Source organism: Equus caballus, chromosome 7, assembly GCF_041296265.1.
Source record: "Equus caballus isolate H_3958 breed thoroughbred chromosome 7, TB-T2T, whole genome shotgun sequence".
Taxonomy (NCBI): domain Eukaryota; kingdom Metazoa; phylum Chordata; class Mammalia; order Perissodactyla; family Equidae; genus Equus; species Equus caballus.
In genome coordinates this window covers 27,323,032-27,346,426 of record NC_091690.1, presented here as the reverse complement: position 1 = coordinate 27,346,426, position 23,395 = coordinate 27,323,032, and the positions used below count along the sequence as shown (strand labels likewise).

The following is a 23,395-nucleotide window of genomic DNA, read 5'->3' as shown; positions in this document are numbered from 1 at the left end:
AAGATTGTGGCTCTTTGTTCGCGCTCCCTGGAAGACAGTTTATTCTGTTCGAAATGAGAACTGTTGAGACAGAAATTGTGTTACGGAACTTTGGACATAGGTCTCAGTCTCCAAAGTAAGGAGTAAAGAGTTTTGTGTTTGTCCTTATCTTTCCTGCAACCCCACCAAAACCAAAAACAAACACCTTCAGAGCTGGTTTATTATTAGTAGAGGTGGTAACATTCAAAGGCTGTGGCTTGGACTTTGTCTAAAGAGATGAGCCTCTACCTACTGAGGAGGCAAGGCAGTCACCAAGGCCCCAAGGTGAGGCAAGTCCCTGGAAGTCTCTGACCCTGCAGTCGAGCCCCCTAACTGGGGTAATCACTCCCCACTTAGCAGTGAGAATGGGGCACTGAGGGCTGGGTTGTAGGCACTGGAGAGCAGCAGCAACCTAGGCACCTGTGCCCCACAGACCAGTTAGTGGGCGTCATTAAGCTGCCGTGCAACGTCCAAGATGTTCTTGGCTCCTTTGCTGAGCAGCAAGTTGGCCAAGCTGATGCCCAGGTTCTCAGCAGCCAGTTGGGCTTCTCGTGGGATGTTCCGCGCAGTGATGCCCACCAGCTGTGGATTATCCTCAGGGCCATCTTCATGCTGGATGAGGGAAGGAGGGTGGATTTGGTGAGCAAAAAAAGGGAAAGTAACATGCAGACTTCTTTCTTACCCTCTCCCTCAGCCTGCAGCCTTGGCACCTGGGCAGGGACGTGGATGGTGGCCTGCATGGTCTCCTGCATGCTATCTGAGCCATCCAGACTCCAGACTCCTCCAGTCAGGTACAGCTGGGAAAGAAAGTGGTTGCCTCAGCATATTCTGAAAGAGAACTGCTTAGAAACCTGGGCTCTTCTCACTGGCAACTCGGGATGCACAGAGAAATGCCACAGTCCTTCCTTGCCCTCCATCCATCTTCCCCTGCTTACTTGCCCATCCTTCATAGCTGTATGCACTGCTACTGGCACGCTGCAGCCTCCTTCCTGCAACGAGACGTTCTCCCTGTGAGCTGCAAGGACCCTTAACACTACCCTGTGACCAGAGCCCTCAGAGACAGACCTCTGAGGATAAAACTGAAAAGAAGGCTAGGGGCCCAGATTTGGGCACTCTTTATAGACAACATTCAACAATGAGTTACCACTAAATAACAGTGTTAATTTAAGAAATCTCCCCAATACCCTTCCCAACGTCCCAAGTCCCCCCCCACCACAGGTGGAGCACAGGCCCTACCAGGTGCCTTAGGAAGGCCCGTTCAGCGAGGCAGCAAAGCAGAGTCTCAGGATCATGCAACACACCCACCAGATCCAAGATGTCCTGGTCCTTGGCTCGGACTTCCACGCCCAGGGCCCCCTGATGGAAAAACAGCCTAGAACATCAGGCCCGATCTTTCCCCAACCAATGGTGCCAAGGGTGAGAACCAGCCCATCTCCAGCTGTTCCCCAAGGGCTTTTGGTACAGCAGTCTCCCAAAGCCTGCCCCTCCCTGGGAGTGTTTATGCTGGGGGGAGCAGACGCAGAAGGCTGTGTGCCCAGCTTCTGAGCTGAAAACAAAGGGAAGGGGCACATCAAGACATGGCTCCCTGTTCAAGCATACCTGACCCACAGCATACATGCATTCCTCAGGGTGCAGGATCTGTGGAGGCAGAAGAGGCAGTCAGAAGGGTGGAGATGGGGGTGCCTGAAAGCAAACAGCAGTGAGATGGGGCTTCCCTATCATATACAAAGCCTGCATAGGCAAAAGTGAGACTCTGGCCTGTGATCCCCAATCTTCCCAGCCTGGAACTCATTTCCAGATTTTAGTGTTAGAGGGGAGGTGTTCAAGAAGAGAATACAGGCAAGAGGGGGACGAAGATTAACTGGAGAGGCGACAGGGGCAGCCCCTACCTGCCCCATCCGGTTCTGCCAGCCCATGCGCTGCAGGCCAGCTGCGGCCAGGATGATGGCACTGAACTCTTGCAGCTCATCCAGCTTCCGAAGCCGTGTGTTGAGGTTTCCCCGCTACGGAGAGATGCTAAGGACCATGAGCATTGTTCCCTCTGCCTGAAACATTCCCTTTCTATCTGGCTAACTTTTCATCTTTCGATTCTCAGCTTAATGGTAACACCTGACACTTACCTCATACTTACTACATGCCAGATACTGTCCTAAAGTGTTTTACGTGTGTCAACTCATTTAATTTTCTCAGCAACCCCATGAGGTAGGTATTATTATTATTATTTTCCCCATTATTATTATCTCCATGTCAGGTAAAGAAAATGATACAGAGAGGTTAAAGAACCTGCCCAAGGTTATAAGACCTCTAAGAAGCCTTTCTGACCCCCAAGTCTGTTTAGATGTTCCAGTTAGAAGCTTCCAGGAAGTCCCTACTTTGAGCACTGGAGCACTTAGCACATACAGTTTTAATTTGACAAAACATATTATATACTCATTGTAAAAATCAAAACAATATAGAATATAAAATAAAAATGGAAGCACCTCCATCCCCTACCCAGAAGTAATCACTGTTCAATATCACTCTGTATTATCAATGCCTGTTTGTCTCCAAACCAAAATGGAAACTCGGGCCGGCCCCATGGCTGAGTGGTTAAGTTCTCAGGCTCCACTTCAGCAGCCCAGGGTTTTGCCAGTTTGGATCCTGGGGTGGACATGGCACCCACTCATTGAGCCATGCCGAGGCAGTGTCCCAATAGCACAACCAGAGGCACTCACAACTAGAATATACAACCACGTACTGGGGGGCTTTGGGAAGAAGAAGAAGGGAAAAAAAAAAAAAGTTGGCAACAGTTGTTAGCTCAGGTGCCAATCTTTAAGAAAAAAAAAAATGTAAACTCTATATAAGCAGAGACAATGTTGATCTTGCTCACTATTATCCCCAATGCCAGGCACTTGCCTGGGGCTGGGAAAACATGAAAGGATTAAGAATCGATGGATGGATGCATGGATGATGGGAGGACAGACAGCCCACTGCCCCCATGGTCCACTTCCTATAGAAGCCCCTTCTACTCTCAGGACTCCCAGGGTCCTCTGGACCTCATCTTCCTCCTTGGCTGCTGCCCGCTCCCTCCTCTAAAAGGATACAATACTCTTGAACTCCAGATGCGGGAACTTCCTCTGCAGCTGGGCCGCTCTCCGCAGGGAGCTAGTTCCCACTACGCTGCTCAGAGAGGATTTAAATGAGATTTAATCCTAAGCAGGTACTGTTCCTTTCCTCCTCCTGCCAACCCTCCATCTTCTGTGCACATCCCACCAAGACACCTCTCCAGGCCCCACTCACCTCTTCTCTGGCAAGGTTTCTAGGGTCTTCCCAACAAATTTTGGGTGAAAGACAACGGCATCATAGGGATTCTCCCGCCTGGGTGTGGAGAGAAGGTCACAGAATGAGGTCACTTCCAGGCTCTCTCAATAGCCAACTACTTGGCATTTCCCGAGTTTTCTGTCATGCTTGACACTCCTCAGGGCAGGGGAGACAGGCCTAGAGGTGGAGGGCCAAATCCCGAAGGGAAGAGCCAAAGTCAGCACGATGCCTGCCCAGGCCCCCTGACTGGCAGGACCCTTACTTGCAGATGGCACCAATGGTGAAGCCTGGAGGAAGCACAGTGGGAAGGTCCTTCAGGGAATGAACAACCAGGTCCACTCTAGAAAGACAGGAGAGGGAGGTAAGGAGAAGGGGTCCAAGCAGCAGATGCCCCCTTCTCCATCTATTCCTGCCTCTACTTCAGTAGCAGAGCCTAGAGCAGTTCAGGAAGCAGGACTTTCCAAGACCTCGGGACCCTGCTCCCCTCCTCCTTTCCCTCCTAACCCCCTTCCCAACCCAATCCTGCACTCCAGGCAGCTAGATGGTTCAGAAGCAGTACACTCTCCTTTTCTGAGGCCTGAAAAACCCACAGATGAGCCCCCTCTAGCCTATCCAAGGGTTTAAGCCCAACAGTCTAGCTGACATCCAGGTCTGACGTGCACTGGGGTCCTAGCAAGAGACTGGGCAGGAGCCACACTCTCCCGTCTTTCACTTACTCATTCTTTTCCAGTGCATGTTCCAGCTCCTTGGTAAACAGGCTCTTCTCTCCAATCTGCCAAGTAAGACAGAGCCTCAGAGTGAATCTCTTGCAGGAAGGAAAGAGGACGGGGGATGGGATTGGGGGGAGAAATGTTGTTACCTTAGAGAGTGCAGTATCAAGAATCTTGTCCCCTGTGGTGGACATAGCAACTGAGGAGAGAGTCAATCAATCAGGTACCTATTGAGCAGCATTTACTGAGCTCCTGCTGAGCCCAGCACGGTGCTAAGATTCATGGTGGATACAGAGGCACATAAGCCCCAGTCTCCATCCTCTGGGAATGTATGATCTAGCAGGAAGACCAGACACACATAAAAAACCCAAAGTGGAAGACACTAAATGCCAGGCTAGCCCAGGTAGTCAGAGCTGGGGGTGTTCAGAGGAGGAAAGGGCCCTCCAAGCCGGGGACAGCCAAGAAGAATTCTCAGAGGCAATAGGACCAGGCTTTGGTCCTAGGTAAAGCCAGAAACACTGCATTCTCCTCTCCAGGGGGTAAGGGCTCCGCCTCGGCTTCCACTCCTGTCCAGAAAACTCACTGATTTCAAACTGCAGGCCTGGGTATAAGGCTTTCAGCATTGCCACCACGCTGTCCGTCTGTATGCGAGCCAGCTGGGGACAGAAATTCAGATTAGTCCTGTCCTTCCCTGGCCACTGCCCCAAGCTTAGATCCTCACAGAGTCAGGGAGATCCTGAAAGGACTGCAATTCAGAAGGGGGTTGAATGCCCACCTGGGAAGGAAAGGGGTCTGGCCCAAGAGTCCTCTGCACCTCAACAACTTCCCCAGCCAAGGGACGATCCCCCACAGAATGCAATCTGCCATTCTTCATTGAATTAAACACCCAGCCACCCCATTTCCTCCATCCCCAAGCTGCTGGGAACTAACCCTCTGGGACTCCTCCCTTGTAATACCATGAGCACAGAACATTTCCGACAAACCTGCACTCACCTGGCTCTTGCGGGTACCAACGCGAATCACTTTCATCTTTGGGCTGTTTTCTTCCTGCAGAAAAAGTCCCCAGTTCACAGTTCCCTCTGTTCCTCAACACCTTGTCTAAGAACCAGAATCACTGGCTTGGAAGAAAGAGACTTCAGCCCCTGCCTGTGGCCAGCTGAGCTTCGGTGTGGAGAAAACTCCAAGATCGGTCCCTTTACCCTCCTCAGTACCTTCTGCCCTCCCCACAGATCCAGAGAAGCAGAGACCAGAGGGAAGCAATAGGATCCGCTGTTGCTGCTGCTATTGCTGCAAACCAGGACACTGAGCCCTAAAGTGCATCCTGGCCAAGGCAGTGGGAGTGCTGCACATAGCCAGGTGGGAGAAGAGATAAGGCCATCAGCTTGGCCACAGGGAGGGTGGGGCCTGCAGCAGGCAGGGGCAGGGCAGCTGGGGCCGTACAAGGGGAACTTGCGCTGAGTCACTGAGGACAACTTCAGCATCCACAAAAGAGCAGGCATTCGAGAAAGCTTCAGTGCCACCCAGATGCCAAGAGCTACCCCACAGCTGCCACACTATGGATCCCCTAATCTGGTTAGAATCCATTATGACCCATAAAAGACTGGGGTCAATGGAGCTGATGTAGAGTCCTGCTCAGCCTCTTGGCTGGGTAGCCTTGAGCACATCATCCCATCAGCACCTATTTGTTTATCTATAAAATGAAGAGGTTTGGACTCAAGTGTCTTCTGCCTTTGATGTTCCATAAAACCAAGAGGTTGAGCTGCCTAATGTCCATTCACCTGGAGTGCTGCCTCTGGTTTCACCAACAAGGAAACACTGGGACATCAGAGACCAAGCCAAGAACTCAAGGGACATGCCTTTTCCTCCTACCAGGGTACCTTGGACAAAGGTGTTCAGTGCTAAGCAGGTAGAACTGGGTTCTTCACTCTCAGGTCCTATTTCTTTCTAGATCAGACAATAGCCAATGTAGATACCACCAACTTTCCCCATTCTGGAATCTTCATCCTATGGAGTTCTTCTCTAGCCAGGAATCCAGGGCCTCTGTTGCCGGATCAGATGACAGCTGGCTCCTCGTGCATTCTAGTCTATTCCATTGAGATCTCTTCTCCAAGAAATAAACCCTGGGGGATCCTGAGAAAATCAGGCCAGGCTTGAAATGCTAAACATGGCCACTAAAATTCTGGGCCACGGGGAGCCCATGGAAAGAAAGCTAAGGTCCCAGAAACTGCTAGGTTCAAGCAATCCCTTAATTTCATTGATTCTGCACAGGATGTTCAAGTCAAATTGTTCCATTAAAAAATTTATTGAGGGGCTGGCCCCGTGGCCCAGTGGTTAAGTTCACGCGCTCCGCTGCAGGCAGCCCAGTGTTTCATCAGTTCGAATCCTGGGCACGGACATGGCACCGCTCATCGAGCCACGCTGAGGTGGCGTGCCACGTGCCACAACTAGAAGGACCCACAACGAAGAATATACAACTATGTACCGAGGGGCTTTGGGGAGAAAAAGGAAAAAAAATAAAATCTTAAAAAAAAAAATTTATTGAGCACATACATGCCAAAGCTATTGCTTTTAATCTTCATAACAATCTATCAGGCAGACAGGGCAGGGATCTCTGGAACCAGGTTACAGAAGAAAAGCCTGGCTCTGAGGAGTGAGTGACTTGCCCAAGGGTCACAGCTAATAATGAGCAGAGAGCTGGAGCTAGGGTTCAGATCTTCCTACATCTAGTCCAGTGCTCAGGAATGTGTGCAACGGCAAAGAATTCCTCCCTCATCAGCAGGCTGGACAGCAGGAGATAAGCAGCGGCCCCATCTCTTTCTTATCTCTTTCTGGCCTCTGGCTCTGTAGTTTGCCTCTACACAAGCCCAGAGCCCGGGGACAAACTAGCATTAGGAAGGTCCAAGGGTGGCTCCCACCCAAGGTGGTAAGTAACCCAACGGTGTGTCTCAGCTGGGGGCTTTGAGAGCAGCCTGGGGCTGAGTGACCGCTAAAATGGCAGAGGGGAGAAGGAGCACTTCCGAGATGTCTGTGTGCAGTTTGGAGACTTGGGAGTGTTCTCTCTGGATCCGAAGCGGAACATACTCCCAAGGCGGCCGAATCCCGCCTTGGCCCCGACTCGTGTGAAATAGGACCCGGGAATAGTACCCCGTCTTGTGTAGATGAACTTTCCTGGGCTGGGTTACTAAATCTAGAGCCAGGCGGAATCCCACCCAGACCCCCGCAGGGCTGGGGGTCCCGTTCGAGACAACCGCTCCACTCTTAACCCCAGCCTCGCCGCTCACTGACTTCCCCCATACTTCCTCGGGGCACCCCGCTACCGGCCCTTTAAAAGCTATTTGGACCCAAAAAAAAGACGGGTAGCCGTCCCCACCAATAGACGACGGAGGGTGGCACCCCGGGCCAATCGCTGCACCGCTAAGCCGGAAGACCGGAGTTACGAGGGTCACCGGCTCAGGACTCACCGCCGTTGCGGCCGCGTTGCCGTTCCCAGACATGGCTGTGCTCTCGGGTAGAAGGCCGGGGCCGCCGTCCTGCTCCCTCGGGATCTGGGGCAGCCGGAGGCCCCGGTCGGCTGGCACCGGGAGCACGCGGGGCCTGAGCTCCTCCTGCAGTCTGACTCCCGGCTCTGCAAAGGGCCCTGCGTCACTTCCGGCGCCCGCCCTCCAGGGGAGGCACCTCCCTCGAGCAGGAATGAGGATTGCGACAGAGACCTTACCTTTTTCTTACCGCCTTACTCTGCCAGGTTGACGCGGGGTGCGGGGGTTCCCGTGTGCCCGAGTCCTCCTGGCTTAAGACACAGGCGTACCAGCTATTCATTTCTGCTTTCACTGACACTTCCTTCTGAGCCAGCACTACTGATGGTCCGTGGCCCAGATTTACCCACAAAGTAGACCCTTTGCAGGCCCGGCCTACTACCACCCAAAGGGATAGTCAATTACGCGGGAGTTAGCCATGCCCAGGAGTAAAAGGATATTAACCCTAAAATGCTGCGTTGGAAGTAAAGGTTCCTTAAGCAACTTAGCATGCCTTCCAGGCTGGATCCAACACCCACAAATATCTAGATGAGTGCTCCAGAAAGCTACTCGCCTGGAATTCTACAGCTTTCTCTCCTTGGCTGTGGCACAAGCAGTTAATACAGCTTATGAGGTGCTTTGTTTGCTCTGTTCACTCGTAGCTCTGCTACAATCCTGAAGAAGGCAACATTTCTATTTGCAAAATGAGGAAACTGGTTCAGAGATCGAAGGTCATACCTAAGACAACTGTGAAGTAGGAGTGCCAACATATTACTTTAGTGGAAAACGGGCTTGTTAGGAAAAGTGTTTTACCCACTAACCCTACTAATAACGATGTAGTGAGCACCCACGTGCTAAGCCCTCTGCAGAGAACTGGCCACCCATTCACACCTTAGGCCTTCCTCATAGCCATACAACAGAGGTGTCACAATTCCTAACCCACGGAAGACGGAAGACGAAGAACCTGAGTTTCAGAGAAGGTAACAGTTGCCCTAAGGCAAACTAAGATTCAAACTTGGGGCAGCTGATCCAAAATCTGTATTCTTAGCCACTACAAATGTAGTGTCCTCTGCCTCTTCTACCTACCTAAGCCACAACGTCCAAGTTACTTCCTTCAATTTAACAACCCTGTAAGAGCAATTTTCTAACAGGCAGTGCAGCCCAAATTACACACAGACACCTAGCAATGCAAACTTTGGCTGACTTCAGAGAGCGAAAAAAACGTTTCAATAAAGGCCCTTTCATCCTGCTTATCATCTGGTACTGAATACAGCAACACAACCACCTACCCATTACGAACGGCAAACTGAAGCTAAAGGCTCCCCACCACAAGCTGCCTCCTGCTTGAATACTTTGTTCAAACAAGAGCCATAGAGACCAGCCAGACTAAAAAGCAGGAGGTGCTGTGGGGACCTCAGTCCAGGCTGCTCTTGGAGCTCAGGCATTAAGATTTTTTTGGGTTTTTTTTGGTGAGGAAGATTGACCCTGAGCTCACATCTGTTGCCAATCTTCCTTTTTTTTCCTCCCCAAAGCCCCAGTACATAGTTGTATATCCTAGTTGTAGGTCATTCTAATTCTTCTATGTGGGATGCCACCACAGCATGGCTTGATGAGCGGTGCATAGATCCACACCCAAGATGCAAACCGCAGGCCACGGAAGTGGAGCCCACAAACTTAACCACTGTGCCACCAGGCTGGCCTCAGGCATTAAGTCTTTTGCAGAGGTTCTTCAGTAAACTGAATACTATTAGATGCCACAGGCCCCACCCATTACTGCAATGAAGTCCCTTCAACATAATCTTTAAGGAACTCTGTAGAAAGGGAAGTGGAGCTCTAGGAGAGCAGAGAGAAAGAAGTACATTTTGCACAGTTAAGAATCACCAAGAAGACGCCAGAATAAATCCTTCAACTCCCAAATCATTATATCTTTTTATTTATAGACTCTGGGAGCAAGGACCCAAGCACAGCCTGGTGCTCTTGGATAGAGAATAAAGCAGCTATTGTCCATATTCAGAGGTTGCTGAGGTGCCCTCCCCCGCTGGTCTGGAATGATCTACGCTGCTCAAAAAGTCAACAGGAAGAATGACGGGCTGGCCAATGAAGGAGGCAGGAAAAGAAAGTCCTCTTTAGTCCTGAGGACTACGGCATCAGATCAGAGTGGAGTCCTGGGCCTGTCTGCCTGACTCCTGTGCAACAGCCCTGCCTCTGTCCCCGTGTCCCTACTGCTGTGCCCCACTATCACACCCCTCTCCACAGGCTACTTAAGTGCCCCTCCTGGAGTGCATGAGCAAGTCCCGCTGGAGGCCCGCCTCCAGGCCTGCAGTCAGCCTGGCCGTGGGAGGGTCGGTCAGCAGAGTCAATTTGTTGAAAACGCCTCGGCCAAAATAGTCAGCAATCACAGAGAAGCTGTCGTTGGAGCACTTGAGCTGCAAGGAAGGAGAGAAGTAAGAATCAGAACTGAAGTGCTCATTTCTTAAATGAGGAGAAAAGAAAACAAGCCCTGCAGTGCCCCGGGGCTCTCTGTGAGGGGACGTCATCTACCCCTCATCCCCACCTGGTGCTGGAACTGATCATGGAGATCTCGCTTCTGTTCCTGGGCCCGGATCATATCCATGACCTTCCGGTTTTCAGGGAGGCAAGTGGGGCAGTCGGCATCACTTTCCGAGTAACTCTCAAAGCAGTGTTGGTGGAAGGAGTGGCCACAGAGAAAGTGGACTGAGGGCAACTCCAAGGCGCTGTTACAGATGCTGCACTTGGTCTTCTGGAAAATCTTCGGACTACAGGCAAGGGAGATCAGAAAGGAGCAGCCAACAGTGAGGCAGGGCCCAGAGCCAGTGGGGAGAGAATGCAGCCCAGTCGATGAGAGAGCGGCCCCTGTTAAGGGACTACAGGGACCTGCTCTTCTTACCACCTATGGGGTCAAACGAGGACGACGACGGCGCTGGGCCCGCAGAGAGTCTCAGCATGCTCCCCGCAAGGCCAGCTAACCCAGGGGAGATTTTTCTCTCTCTTTCAATTTTCACGATTGCCGCTAAATTGTGTTTCAGGTCTTTACTCAGATGTGACCCTTTCAGGAAGGCCTGTCCTGGCTACCTTATAAATTATAACACACACTCTTTACCCTATGCCTCTTCTCCATTTTCTCCTTAGAATTTATCACCATCTAACATATTATAATATTTTGCTTATCTAACGGGTTTACCATCTGTCTCCTCCTCTACAATGTAAGCTCCATGAAGGCAGGGCTTTCTGTCCATGCTGTTGAGAACCGTGTTTGGGACATAACAGGCTCAGGAAATATTTGTGGAATGGAAGAACTGTTGTTTTCTAATAAATATTTTACAGTGTTAAGGGCAGATAAGACCTCAGAGTAGGCATTAACGTCTACTATAAGTATTTCTAAATTATCCACTTTCTCTATTTTCTAAAGCAGTTTTTACTTCTGAATGGCTTCCAACCACAACCTAGATGCGTGTTTAGAAAGGGTAAAAGATAGGCATATACAGAAAGAAAAGTAGCTGCTACAGGAGAATATCCTCCAAAGCCCAATAAACAATGATCTATGTACTAAACCATCCTATGGAATTCCTCCATGAAAACAGATCTTCAAGAATCAGATGTCAATCACACTTCTCATACTCTTCTATGAAACTTTAGTGGCACCCTGTGAAGAACGAGGTTATCCCTGGACCCCGCCACATATCCAGATGCCAAGTACCTGGCCTTGAGCTCCTGGATCTCCTGGCGGATGCGGGTGGTCTCCTCTCGGTACCGCCGCACCCGGAGCTCATCCTGTGCAATCTGCTGGCTCTGTTTCTGCAGTTTCTGGACCAGGTAGTCCCGGATGACAGACAGGGTGGCTGTGGAGTTGTGGGCCAGGGTCTGCACCACTAAGATAGGGGCCCAGGAGGAAATAAGACAATAAACCAAGCAGCACCCTCTGGATAGAGTTGCAGCGCCCATGCCAGAGCCCCTGATGGTAAGCAGCCTGCACCTACCCACCCTGTCCTCCTAAGTACCTAAAAGGGGTGGCATGAGGTTCTTGTTCTCAATATGCTTGAGCACAGCTGCCATGTACTCCTTGCAGTCCTCCTCCTTGCGGGCAAAGTAGCTGAGCGCCTGTTCCCACAGGGAGGGCTCTTGCTCCCCGTGGCGCTCGCACACGGCGATCACCTGCCGGTACTGCTCGTGCTGCATGTGGTAGTGCATAATCTGCTGAAACCTGGGGCCAGGGCAAGGCACACCTCAGAGGTTATCCCTGGAAAATTACTTGGATCCTTCCCCCTTCCCTGAAATTCCCCAAACGCTTACAGCTTTCCCTGCTCATAGAGGTAAAGGACCCCATCCTGGAAGTCGTGCATCTGGCAGAGGACCAGGGCCTTGTCAAAGACGTTGCAGAAGCGGCCACTCTTCAGCAGGGAGATGGCCTCTGCATGAAGCTTTTCCTTGACCTAGGGAAGGCGGAGGGGAGAAGTGCTGGACATAAGGGAAAAATCACAAGGTCTCTTGGGACAAGGCAAGTCAACTCTCTCCTCCCTTCAGTTCAATTTCCTCTTCACTTAGGACGATGCAGCCCCCAGGGGTGAGGTGTTATTGGTCTAAGAATGCAGCAAAAGGCAACCTCAAAAGATGGAAGAACTGTCTTTTCTCCAGCTCCTCCTGCAGCTTTTGCCAAGCCTCACCTGTGGATCCTTCTCATGGGCCCAGTTCTGCAGTCGGAGCTCCAGGAGCGTGTCATAGATGCCCTGCGGTGAGTCAGGCTGCACTTCACTCATGTGCTCCAGGAAAGCTTTCAACTCTCGCGGGTTGTTGGCAAAGATGGGGATGAACTCCTCTGAGTTGGCCTGGGATGGCAAGGGAGGAGAGAAGAGGCTGAGTGAGTGGGTTTGGTACCCAGGAGGCCCCTAGGGTGATCCCTGCTGTCCAAAAGCCATTCTCCCTGAGGCCTCACCCTGCAGCCTGGAGCCTCCTTATCGCCTCGGCCTTCAAGGCTGGGCCGATAGTCAGTACAAAGTCCCTTTAGTAACTGAGTCGTCTGCTCTGGTATATGGTGCATGAGGATCTTGCCATAGCGTTTCATGTTGCTCTCTGCCTGCTCAAAAGGCAGCTTGCCGATATACTGAAGGGCTTCCTGATAATTCTGTGGAGAGATAAAGGGCAGAGTAAGCGCACAGTCCTGCCTCACCCACCAGGAAGCACTTCCATCATTCCAGGATGTCCTAGAAAAAGAACAGAGCTCTACCCAAGTCAAGTCTCACCTACCTTGATGTCCTCGAGCTGGATCTTCAAGTACCACTCATGATGTGCATGGTTCTCAGCCAAGTAGAGGGCGTGGGAGTAGTAGCCGGCCTGCCGGAGGACCTTGATGGCTGTCTCCACATCAAAGTGGACTTCACTCTCGCTCTTTGTCTGCCAGGGAGACATTAGCCAAAGTCATTCACAGGGAGGTTGTGTCTGGGGAAAGGAGAGGAGACATGCACTGATTCTAAGACAAGAGTCTTAAGATAATAAAGTCCATGCCTTTAAAACAGTATGTTACCCTGCCCCTCAGAAAGTTTCTAAGAGCCAAAGTCTTCCTCTGCCCCTACTATCAGAGGGACTCCTGTGGGGACAGAGGGCTCCCCCAGTGCTACACCCTGCGCCTTAGATACACGGGAAGTTCCGGCATCATAAAACAAGAGGGGAGACGGGAGAGAACTAGCAGGGAAGGCTATTCCTCCTGCCAGTTTATAGACCAGAGTGTCCCGGTCCCCAAATAAGGTCAGCTCTTTCCTCTCCCTGCATCCTACTGAAGGACAAGCCCTGGTGGAGCCAACTCATGCTCAGTGGGGCCCTCAAGGAATCCTGCACCGCCACCACCCTGCACCTTGATGAACTCCTCTAGCTTCGAGCTGTCCTTGAGCTTGGTATAGCAGTTGAGCAGCAGCGTGGTGTGGTCGGCATTGGCCAGGGACTGCCGGTGCAGGGTCTGCAGGTAGGCGGTCAGGTTGTGGATGCGCTGGGCATCCAGAAACTTGCGGATCACATAGGACGGCTCCAACTTTCCAATGGTTCTAGGGAGACACACGCATCAAATAGCATCTGGATGTTTGAGTGTACTTCTCAAACTTTCATGTGCCTACGAATCACTTGCAGATCTTCTTAAAATGCAAGTTCTGTTTCAGCAGGTCTGGGGTGAGGCCTGAGAGGCTGCATTTCTAACAGAGCTCCAGGTGATATCGATGCTACTAGACTGTGGACCACTGAGTGGCAAAGTTCCAGAGCACTGGTTCTTACACTTGGCTGAAAAAGGAATTCCAGAGAGGTTGGGAAAGAGGCTAGACAAATTCCTAAAACCCCTTATTAGGGCTGAAAATTCCAAGAGTTAGCACCAAGGGAAGAAAGCGTGGAAGCAAGAGATGAATACTTTTTTTCCCTTTAAAGAATCAGGGCAAATGAATATTAACAGAGGCCAAGCTGAAGTTTCAAATCACAGATACTCATCAGCTCAAGTGCATACTGGTCATGTAATATCTGACCCTAAACATCCCCTTTCCAATAAGGTATACTGTCTTCTCACTCAAGGCATCACAGTTTCTGCAGAAAAAAGGACTGTTCCTGGTGGAGTCCGCGCCCCTCCCCCAAGCACAGGTTTTAGCCATTCTGGCCGCCTGTCCCTGCCTTCAGAGCTATAGCCTAAAGTGCCTCCAGACTGACCGGATATACTGCTGGACAGCTCCATCATGGTTGCCCTTGCTGTAGAGATGGTCCCCATACTGCATGAAGATCTGGGCCAATCCATCACTGTCCAGGTGCTGGCTCTTGGCCAGGTTAATTGCCATCTCAAAAAGGTTCTTCTTAAACAGCATCTGGAATGGGAGAGAGATTAGAAAATCGGTAGCAACAGCCCTGAGAAGACACCTTCCCAGAATTTACCCGCAACACAAAAGCCAGACAATCCTGAAGTTCTAATCTTCCTAGATCCTAGACAGGGCAAGACCTCTCCGATACCCGCAAGACCAATAACGGCTCACCTCACAAGGTTCTCTGTAGACACAGTGGACCCTGAGAGTGGGCTCAGGCTCCCAGGCATTACTTCCCTCTAAGGCCTCATCCCAGGCCATTTAACTTGTCATTCTACTCTAAGGGAGCTGAGTAAGGCTGTGACCCAAGGGAAGGATCGGGCCAAGGTGACTTGGGGAGCCTGTTCCTATAGCTGCATCTGGGTGCCTGTGGCCAGCTCTGGGAACCTGGTGGCCTTGCCTCCAGTTTGGTCTGTGTGTCCTTCTCCTGCAGTGCGTGGACCCGCCCATCCCGCGTCAGCACGTACAGGGAGCCCCACTCAGCAAGCACATCCACTACATCCTCAAAGACGGCGCTATAGGCTATGAACTTGTTGCACAGGTCATAGACGTTGAGAATCTGCTTGTCGGAGCTCTGTGAGTCTCTGCTGGTAAACTCTGACCTGTGTCGGGAAGAAAAAGCACTGAATATTTGTACTACCTCTGTCTCAGCTCCCCTTTATTTTCTTTCCCAGGACGACTTTGCTGCTGCCCATTCCACCCAGAACAAATCACCTCTTTGGCCCTTCCAGCAGCTCATCCCTTACCATGCAGCATTGTGCTGGCAGTTGTAGGAAGAGAACATATAGACCTGACCTTACCCTTCAGGATCCTATAACTAACACAGGCAACAGATTAAAAAATTAAGTTCATTCAAACATCCATTCATTTAACACATAATTAGTGCCTGCTGTATGTAAGACACTGTGCTTAGGGCTGTGTAAGACACAGCTCTAGGGCACCAGGGCCGCTCAGCAAATGTCTGCAGCAAAAACACATTTTTCAGTAAAAATGTTATAACTGAGTCTAGGCCTAAGTGCAATCTACTTAAAACCAAAGTGGCAGATTGACAGGATCCAGGCACTAGGATTTTAAAATCAGGTTAATTCTGGGGAACAATTCCAGCCCTTTCCCTTTCCCTTCTCCCTGGAGTCCTTACTTGGGAGAAACCTTCCGGTCACGGGAGACAATGACAAGGTAGCCTCTAAACCAGTGAGCAATGAGTTTGTGGCCTTCAAAGGCAAAGCAGGGCCCACGTTCATCCGGCTGGTACAAGTAGACACACTCATCCCCGGCCACTATGAACTGCAGGTCCTGAGAAGGGTCGCTCAGGGCTGAGCAGCGCAGGCCACAACCATGGGTGTCCAACTCCACACGAGGGTAGTCCTTCCCAGAAACTATATAGGACTGTGAGAGATATGAAAGGGGTTAACAGGCTCCCTTTGAGGAGGTGGCATCTAAGCCTTCCCAAAGGGATTCCCATCTCCATACTGGCTCTCTCTTTTTAACTCTTTGCACCCTGTCTTCCCCGGGCTGCTTGCCTTCTCCACTAAGCATCACCCACCTATTAAATATACAAGCAGAGACCAAATTTTCTTACTCTGTATATACCATCGCTGCCTACTACAGGAAGTCTACAAGTAAGAGAAACGCAATAATCTTTCACTGTTTTATCAAAAGACTATTCCTGAGAGTAGGCTGTTAAAAATTAGGAACACTAGGAACCAGAGAAGTAAAGCAACTTGTCCACTGTCACTTAACAGGTTAGGGAAAAACTTCAGGTCTTTTCCTACAGGCCCAGAGGTCTTTTCCTAACTCTAACTCTTCCCAGTCTCCTAAATGAAGAAACAGAATATGAAGCTGGGCAAATGATTCAAGCCTATATGATGAAAAATTTAAGAATCCTCTCTCTCTTATCAGGTCCTTACCCTAGCCCCCTGGACAATGGAGAAGCCTTTCCTGCCTGCCCCTGACAGCAGAGGCCCTGGTCATACCTGAACATTCTCAGTTGTCACAACAAACAAGTGAGTGGTCTTTCCCGCTTGGCGAAAGGCCAGTCCGGTAACAGGATAGTTGCCCTTGTGCAAAATCTGGGTCTTGCTATGCCGGTCCCGGGTGATGTCTCCTTTGTTCAATGTAACACTGCCATCTGTGAAACCTGTAGGAGAGCAGGAAACAGCACTTTGCTGAGGCTGAAAAGCTCAGGAAGGACAGAGGTGGAAAAAGACCATCTGAGGCACTTGTTAGAAGTGACGAGCTTTCTCCTCCTACCCAACTTCTCCAATGGTTGACATGAAGATTGGTACTCACTGATTCATTTTCAAAGAACAAACTATATGCTTTCCCATTCCAATCTTTAATATCTCCAAGGCCTCAGTTCAGTACAAAGTGGTTTCATGAAAACAGTGAAGATGAGCTGCAGAAGCAACTCTGAAGAAAATCTATAAAGAATCGTGGATTATTAGCTTTGCCTTCTTTCTGCTTACCAATGGCCATGAAGTTGAGATTTTCATGAACAGTCAAACAAGACACAACAGTCGGCTCCGTTCCTGGGATGGCAGGGAAGATGCGAGTGCAGAGCGGATTACCACCATCTCTCTTCTCCAGATTCCAGATCTTCACCTGGGGACAGACCTCAGATGTGTGAATGCTAGTCACCCTCCAACAAACAGCCATTCCCAGGCTTCTGGGAATGGGTTGCATCTCTAGGACTCACCAGCGGGTTGATGCCCTCTTCATCCTCACCAACAGATGCCAGAATATTGTGCTGCTTCAGCTGATACAGGTGTGTCACCCGTAGTTTGTAGGCCTGGAAGCCTGTAAGCTGTAGGGAGCGGGACAAGAACCAGATCTGGCCTTCCATATGTGCAGGCAGTCAAGGAGCCTCCTTTCCAAGGAGAGAGACTTATATTTAGACCAGAACCCAGATAACAACTAACATATACACGGCTCTTTAAAATTTTCAAGGATTTTTCCACATATTACCTCCTGGAACTCCCCTTCTTAAAAAGAGTGAAAAAGAAGGCCAGAGTTCAGTGGCAACAATATGAAGAACAAAGCAGCCAACTCTTGGTGTCATTTGCCTACAATATTGGGCAGGGGAGATGACACCTTACATATTCATCTTTTGAAGCCAACTTGCATCCGTTCTTTTGATTGATCTCTAAAATAACCTTGCCAAATTGGTATTTTACACGCCTTTCACAGATAAGGAAGTTGAAGCCGATCGAGGTTAAATGACTTCCCAGGATTGCTCAGTCGGCAACAAGCTAGAGAATGGACTTCCTTCTTTCTTCCCTCGGACCACAGAAGGAGCGCTGGGCGCCCATCTAAAGGAAAGTGGCACGTCACACGAACCCCTCTGACGGACAAATTCCATCCCAGCTGGATCTCCTCAGGGATCCGGGGAGGAAAGAGACAGCTCCAGAGGAAGGATATCTCCAAAGACTAGGCTCCCTCGGCCTGAGTCGCAAACAGTGATGCCAGGAGGGAGGCAAAGGAACTTGGAAGCAGCGGGTCCAGAGGCAGGCGCGGCCCCGGGAGCAGCCCCATCACTGCCCTGCGGCTCCTTCACCAGCTCCTTGTCGAAGAAAACGAAGCGCCGCCACTGCAGGTAGGCCGCCATCTTGGCCGAAGGCCCCCGCCCCCGGGGGAGTGGTCACGTGAGAGAAGCCGGCGTCACGTGCCCCGCAGCTTCCTGGAGCCTGGTGACAGCTTCTGCCGGGAGAGTGGATGGGACCACGTGAGGTAGCATTCCCGGCCCGTCACTCGCTCGGCGAATTTGCCTGCTCTGTGACTGCACTGGCTAGAATGATTCCTAAGAGCTGGACCCTTCACCTTTTCGAGCATCAGTTTCCTCCGTCATTAAACGCACGGTATTAAGAGATCGAGATGAGGAATGTCACGCTCACGTGCTTTGTGACTTGTAACCCGCTGTGACTAAGTGAATTTTGTTCTGATCTCACACGACTGTTTTCAGGCATAAATGAACAGTGTATATGAAACTGGTTTTTCAGCTGTAGGAGAGGAGAAATAAAATTAGAAGTTTGTTATCTGCCATCAGATACAGATCGTGAACCACAGTCTTATACTCGTTTTTGTGTCCCTCTGTCAAAGTGTGTGGCATGTAATAGACACCAAAAACATGTTTCTTATGGAAGCTGGGAAATACTGATGGGGCAGGAACTCCCAAGAACCTGGGCTTTCTCCCGTTTTCCATACTGGCAGGGAATGGGACATAGCAGAACAGCGAAAAGCCTGGGAGTGGCAGCTCTGAGAGCTGAGTGATTTAAGAAGTAACAAGTGTCTGAGATATTCCATGGCCACCCACCATTCCCAAGTCTGGCTAAACCAACTGTCCACGTGGAAAACTGTAGGTGTACTCTTTGTGTGCTGCAAGGAGGTATGTACAGAAGTGACATAGAGTCATTTTGAGATGGTATGGACATATGAAAATAAGTGGCTATGTGGTTAGTATTTGTAAAGCTTATTTTTACACCCCTCCCACACACATAGCTTTCTATTTTCAGGATGTTTTTCTCTTTACTCCCCCAGCCTGAGTTCCCAGAGAGCAGGAGCTGTGTCTTGTTTACCATGAACTAGGTCTAACAGAGCCTGGTAGATGCTCCATGTTTGGTTGAAGGAATGAGTGAGGATTCTGATCCCCTCCTCTTATCCCGTCCTCTCCTCAATCTGGTTGACAGGAAAGGTAGTTCTGTTTGTCTAAAGAGATAAATGAGGGGAAGAAACTGCCTAGCCACCACCAGGCACCCAGATTTCCTGACTTTCAGCTCAGATTTATTTCATCTTTGTCACAGAGGTATTGGAACTGTTCAAGATCTCAACACATGGGCAGAACCACAAATGGGGAGTAGATTGGACCCACTTTCACCTGCTGAGCATACTCTGTACTACTCATTAGAATTTTTAGATAGCATGTTAAGACTATGAATAATGTACGTTGAAAGAAGCAATGTGAAAGCAAAGAGAGATGTGAACAGCAGAGCAAGTGGGATCTTTGTCGTTGACTTGAGTGCTCCCCTTACTGTCCAATGGCAGAGGCCCAGAGTCTTCCTCTGATGTCTGAACCTGGTAAGGCCTGTGCCCTTAGGGTCTTACTGATGAGAGTCCACAGGCAGGGAATGGCACGCCAGAGCAACCTGTGGAACATCTTCCAACTTACCACCTTCCTTTCCCCCTTTTGACAAATATGTCTCGAGTACTCACTATTCCTGGAATTGTACTAAAAGCCCAGAATATGAATATGAACATGATAGGGTCCTTGCCCTTTGGGGAGCTAAACCACCACCACAGGAGACAGACATAGAAAGAACTGACAGTAACCAGCCCTTAATTTCGTGTAGTGAATTATACCTAACAAAGTGCTTTCACTTTCCATGCACTCTTTACAGCAACCATCTGCAGAAGTATCATCTCTGATGAGAAATGGAGTCTCAATGAGGTTCAAGTGACTCTCTCTGGGCAAAAACATCAAAGTTCTTTGGAAATAAAACAGGAGTTCTTCAGTTCCCTAACCTTTAATTAGAGGATTTGCTAGGGTGTGAAGCTGGGCTACACTTGTCAGAACGTACACCAGGCTTTGTCTTTTAGTTATACTTGTCTGAATCTACGAACTTCAGTACAGTGAGGAAGATAAGCAGGTGAACCACACAGAAAATGATTATGTGTTCAGATTCACTTACCGGTCTGCCTACTGAGAACTTGTGTTCTGAAGGGACTAACGATAAAGGAGCAATTTGAGTCTTTAGCTTGAAATTAAAGAGATCACAACTCAGAATCAAGAGTTGCCTAGCAATGCCCTCTCTTTTCCCCTTCAGCAAACTGCTGCCCATGATGTACAACAGTCATACCCACCGAAGCCAAGCAGGAACGCTTCTTGTTCCAGCTGCAAATTTTATTTTCTATCAGTTTTCCACCCCCCTCATCTGGCTCTCTGGGTAGAAACCATTTTCTAGGCTTCTGAAAAGTCTGGTGGTTTTTCTCTTAGCCCCTAAAAAAGCTAGCAGCAGTTTCCACTTTAGGAGCAAGGTCAACCTAAAATAAACTCAGAACTGTTACAGTATAAGAGCGCCCAGGGCTCCAAAGCTACGTGAAACAGGAGAAAGAAGCAATTAGCTGATTATTGATTATGAAAATCTGGCCTACAACAGGGAAAGGCTATTCCCCATGAATGTGGCAAAGCTCTTAACCAAGCATTTAACTTTGCAATAGCACCCATCTTTTAGTTTTATTTCTCTAGACTAATAACAAAACCAGTAAAAAGTTAACTAGCATATAACGTGCTAGTGCTCAGGATGTCCCAAGCACTGTGCTAAGCACTTTATCTGCTTCTTTCATTTTTACACCAATCCCGTGAGGCACGTGCCAGCATGCCTTTTAATGATGTGGAAACTGAGGCTTCTGGAAAGCTCAACAACTTGCCTAGAATCACACAGGTAGGAAGTGGTGGAGTTCCCAGGCAAATCCAGGTCTGTCAAACTCCAAAGCCCTGTATTCTGGGTCCTCAATTTATTATTATTTTTAGAACAGTCAAGTCCATAAATTTGTTAAGTCTGAGTGATTTTCTATGTGATCATGAAGTCACAGAACTCAAGAACCCTAAAAGTCTTGCTTTCTCTTCTGGACACATAATAATCCCCATCTCAATGCAAGCTGGGAAATGTCCCCAATCCTTTGTCTCTTCATCCCCACCTCCTCCAATCCTATTAAAATTCGCAATACCAAGACCTTAAAAATGTATTAATATTCTAGTGTTATTAGGGGTATGGGGGGGGAAAGGGGTGATTAGGCACATGTGTGTGGTGATGGATTGTAATTAGTCTTTGGGTGGTGAACATGATGTAATCTACACAGAAATCAAAATACATAATGACATACACCTAAAATGTATATAATGTTATAAACCAATGTTATCACAATAAAAAATTTAAAAATAAAAAATAAATAAAAAAGGATGCAGGAGCTGTCATTCACTGCTGCTGCGGAGTGCGTATTGGTAAACCTCCCTGGAGGGCAATTTGGCAATATTTATCAAGTGCCTAAAAACAGAAGTTTAAGCCCACATTTCCACTTCTAGGAATTTATCTTAAATAGATTGTAAGGGATAGGTTTCATAGAGATTTATCAATAAAGATGTCTATTGCAATTTTATAATAGCAAAAAGAAAAGAAACAACCTAATTGTCAAATTGTAATTTTGGTAAATTACTTATTGTACTTCTCTACGCTACAATTCCATAAATATAGCCACCGGAAATTCTGTAGAGGAAAAATATGCCATAGGAAAATGTTCCTAATAAATTAAATGACAAATGTTCACAAAATATTATCTCCATTAAAGTTTAAAGTGTGCATTTAGATTGATGTACATCATAATGCTAAAAGTGATATAATCTAGAAAACGGAATGTGGGTGGTTTTTATTTTATTCTTTGTTTTTTCTGTGTTCTTCTTGTTTTCTTCAATAACCACATATTTTGTAATTCTAAAAACATTGTTATAGGGGCTGGCCCTGTGGCTGAGTGGTTGGGTTGGTGTGCTCCGCTTTGGCGTCCCAGGGTTTTGCTGGTTTGGATCCTGGGTGAGGACATGGCACCACTCATCAAGCCATGCTGAGGTGGCATCCCACATGCCACAACTAGAAGGACCCACAACTAAAAAAATATATACAACTATGTACCGGGGGCTTTGGGGAGAAAAAGGAAAAAATTAAATCTTTAAAAAAACAAAACGAAACAAAAGACTGTTACAGAAGCAGAAAAAAACTTATCCTGCTGTAGCTTCTCCTGGTAAAAATGAGCTTTCTCTCTGCGTAAGGTTACAGTAAAATCAAACCTGCAAGTCTTTTGTGTGACAGACAAAATTTTTAGAACTTTTATTGATGTATAACATGCATACAGAAAAGTATACATACTACAGCCCATTAACTTTTTACAACGCCATTTTAACCAGCATAGCAAACACAGCACTGCCCCACCTCAGAAGCCTGCCCTATGCCCTCTTCTAAATGCTACCTCCCAGCAAGGGTAAGCACTACCCCAACTTCTATCCCTAGAGCTTAGTTTAAACTTTATATAAGTGAAGTCATAAAGTATGTACTCTTTGACTTCTGGCTGCTTTCAGTCACTATTGTTTGTGGGATTCATTTAAGTTGTTGAATGTAACAGTAGACCATTCATTTTCACTGCTGTATAGAATTCCATGGTGTGAATCTACCGTAATTTATCTATCCATCCAACTATTGATGGCATTTGGGTAGTATTCAATTTGGGGACATTGTGAATAAAACTGTTACTGTCTCTTGGTGAACATATGTATACATTTGTTAGACAGAAACCTAAGAATGGGGTTGCTGGGTGAGAACTAATTTTTTAAATTCTCCTGGACCAGGATGTTCGCCCTGATCAAGACTGCCCTCAGCCCATGACATAATTTGCGTGGTTTATAATGTATGCATATGTCCTTGCTAAAGTATTCATTTTAACCATCTGTCAGTTGGCACACGTCCTCCGAGACAGCAACTTTCTTCCCTTGGGTTTCTGCACAGTGTGGGGGAAGGGACGTTGTCCTCAAATGTCATTAACAAGTTATTCTGGACAAGAACGAATGGATTCAGCTGCCTTGGTCAATCTAAATCAGGTGTTTTACATTAAGTTTTCCCATTGTCTTACAACTTGTTTGTGAAACACTCTTCTCTCTGCTCAAAGAACAAAACAGTGACTCTCCAGAGCACGTGCACCTGCTCCACCTCCCAGGGGGACAGATGCCCAGGTTGAGAACCGTAGCTGCAGCAAAACTGCTCCCATCAAGGGTGTTCTCGAGGTGGGAGCTCACTTAGGAGCAGGGGAGACTGGCTTGTCTCCCAATTTGCAGTCATTCAATAGGTGTTTAATAAGTGCATGAAACCATGAACATTATTTGTTTCCCAACAGACTGTGACTTCCCCGAAGGCAAGGACAAGGTCATCCCCATCTCTGGAAGCCCAGCACCTAGCACAGTGCTTGCCTATGACAGAGA

The 23,395-nt window shown here is 48.6% G+C and overlaps 2 protein-coding genes across 7 annotated transcripts; both read right to left on the bottom strand.

Moving 5' to 3' along the window:
* Window positions 1-181: 181 nt before the first annotated feature.
* HMBS (hydroxymethylbilane synthase) lies at window positions 182-7,815 on the bottom strand. 3 transcript variants are annotated; one of them, XM_023644968.2, is made up of 14 exons: window positions 7,490-7,815; window positions 5,022-5,075; window positions 4,612-4,684; window positions 4,178-4,227; window positions 4,035-4,090; window positions 3,581-3,658; window positions 3,298-3,375; window positions 3,102-3,177; window positions 1,908-2,021; window positions 1,618-1,656; window positions 1,255-1,374; window positions 954-1,007; window positions 729-815; window positions 182-630 (listed from the first exon to the last, which is right to left on the bottom strand). In XM_023644968.2, exons 1-14 carry the CDS (start codon window positions 7,520-7,522, stop codon window positions 457-459), a joined length of 1,086 nt encoding a protein of 361 aa, XP_023500736.1. In that variant the 5' UTR covers window positions 7,523-7,815; the 3' UTR covers window positions 182-456. The 3 variants fall into 3 exon arrangements, 2 of the variants coding, with proteins under 2 accessions (XP_023500736.1, XP_070129871.1); XM_070273770.1 differs by lacking the exon at window positions 7,490-7,815 and adding an exon at window positions 5,240-5,645; XR_011440793.1 differs by lacking the exons at window positions 3,102-3,177; window positions 7,490-7,815 and adding an exon at window positions 5,240-5,650.
* Window positions 7,816-9,457: 1,642 nt separating this feature from the next.
* VPS11 (VPS11 core subunit of CORVET and HOPS complexes) lies at window positions 9,458-18,214 on the bottom strand. 4 transcript variants are annotated; one of them, XM_070273769.1, is made up of 16 exons: window positions 17,347-18,214; window positions 17,078-17,248; window positions 16,848-16,983; window positions 16,356-16,519; window positions 15,521-15,768; window positions 14,783-14,984; window positions 14,237-14,388; window positions 13,407-13,593; window positions 12,803-12,949; window positions 12,492-12,680; window positions 12,223-12,384; window positions 11,852-11,991; window positions 11,560-11,762; window positions 11,259-11,430; window positions 10,095-10,317; window positions 9,458-9,966 (listed from the first exon to the last, which is right to left on the bottom strand). In XM_070273769.1, exons 2-16 carry the CDS (start codon window positions 17,222-17,224, stop codon window positions 9,802-9,804), a joined length of 2,637 nt encoding a protein of 878 aa, XP_070129870.1. In that variant the 5' UTR covers window positions 17,225-17,248; window positions 17,347-18,214; the 3' UTR covers window positions 9,458-9,801. The 4 variants fall into 4 exon arrangements, with proteins under 4 accessions (XP_070129870.1, XP_001503175.1, XP_023500728.1 ...); XM_001503125.6 differs by having other exon boundaries at window positions 17,078-17,226; window positions 17,800-18,040; XM_023644960.2 differs by having other exon boundaries at window positions 16,848-16,995; window positions 17,078-17,226; window positions 17,800-18,026.
* Window positions 18,215-23,395: the final 5,181 nt, after the last annotated feature.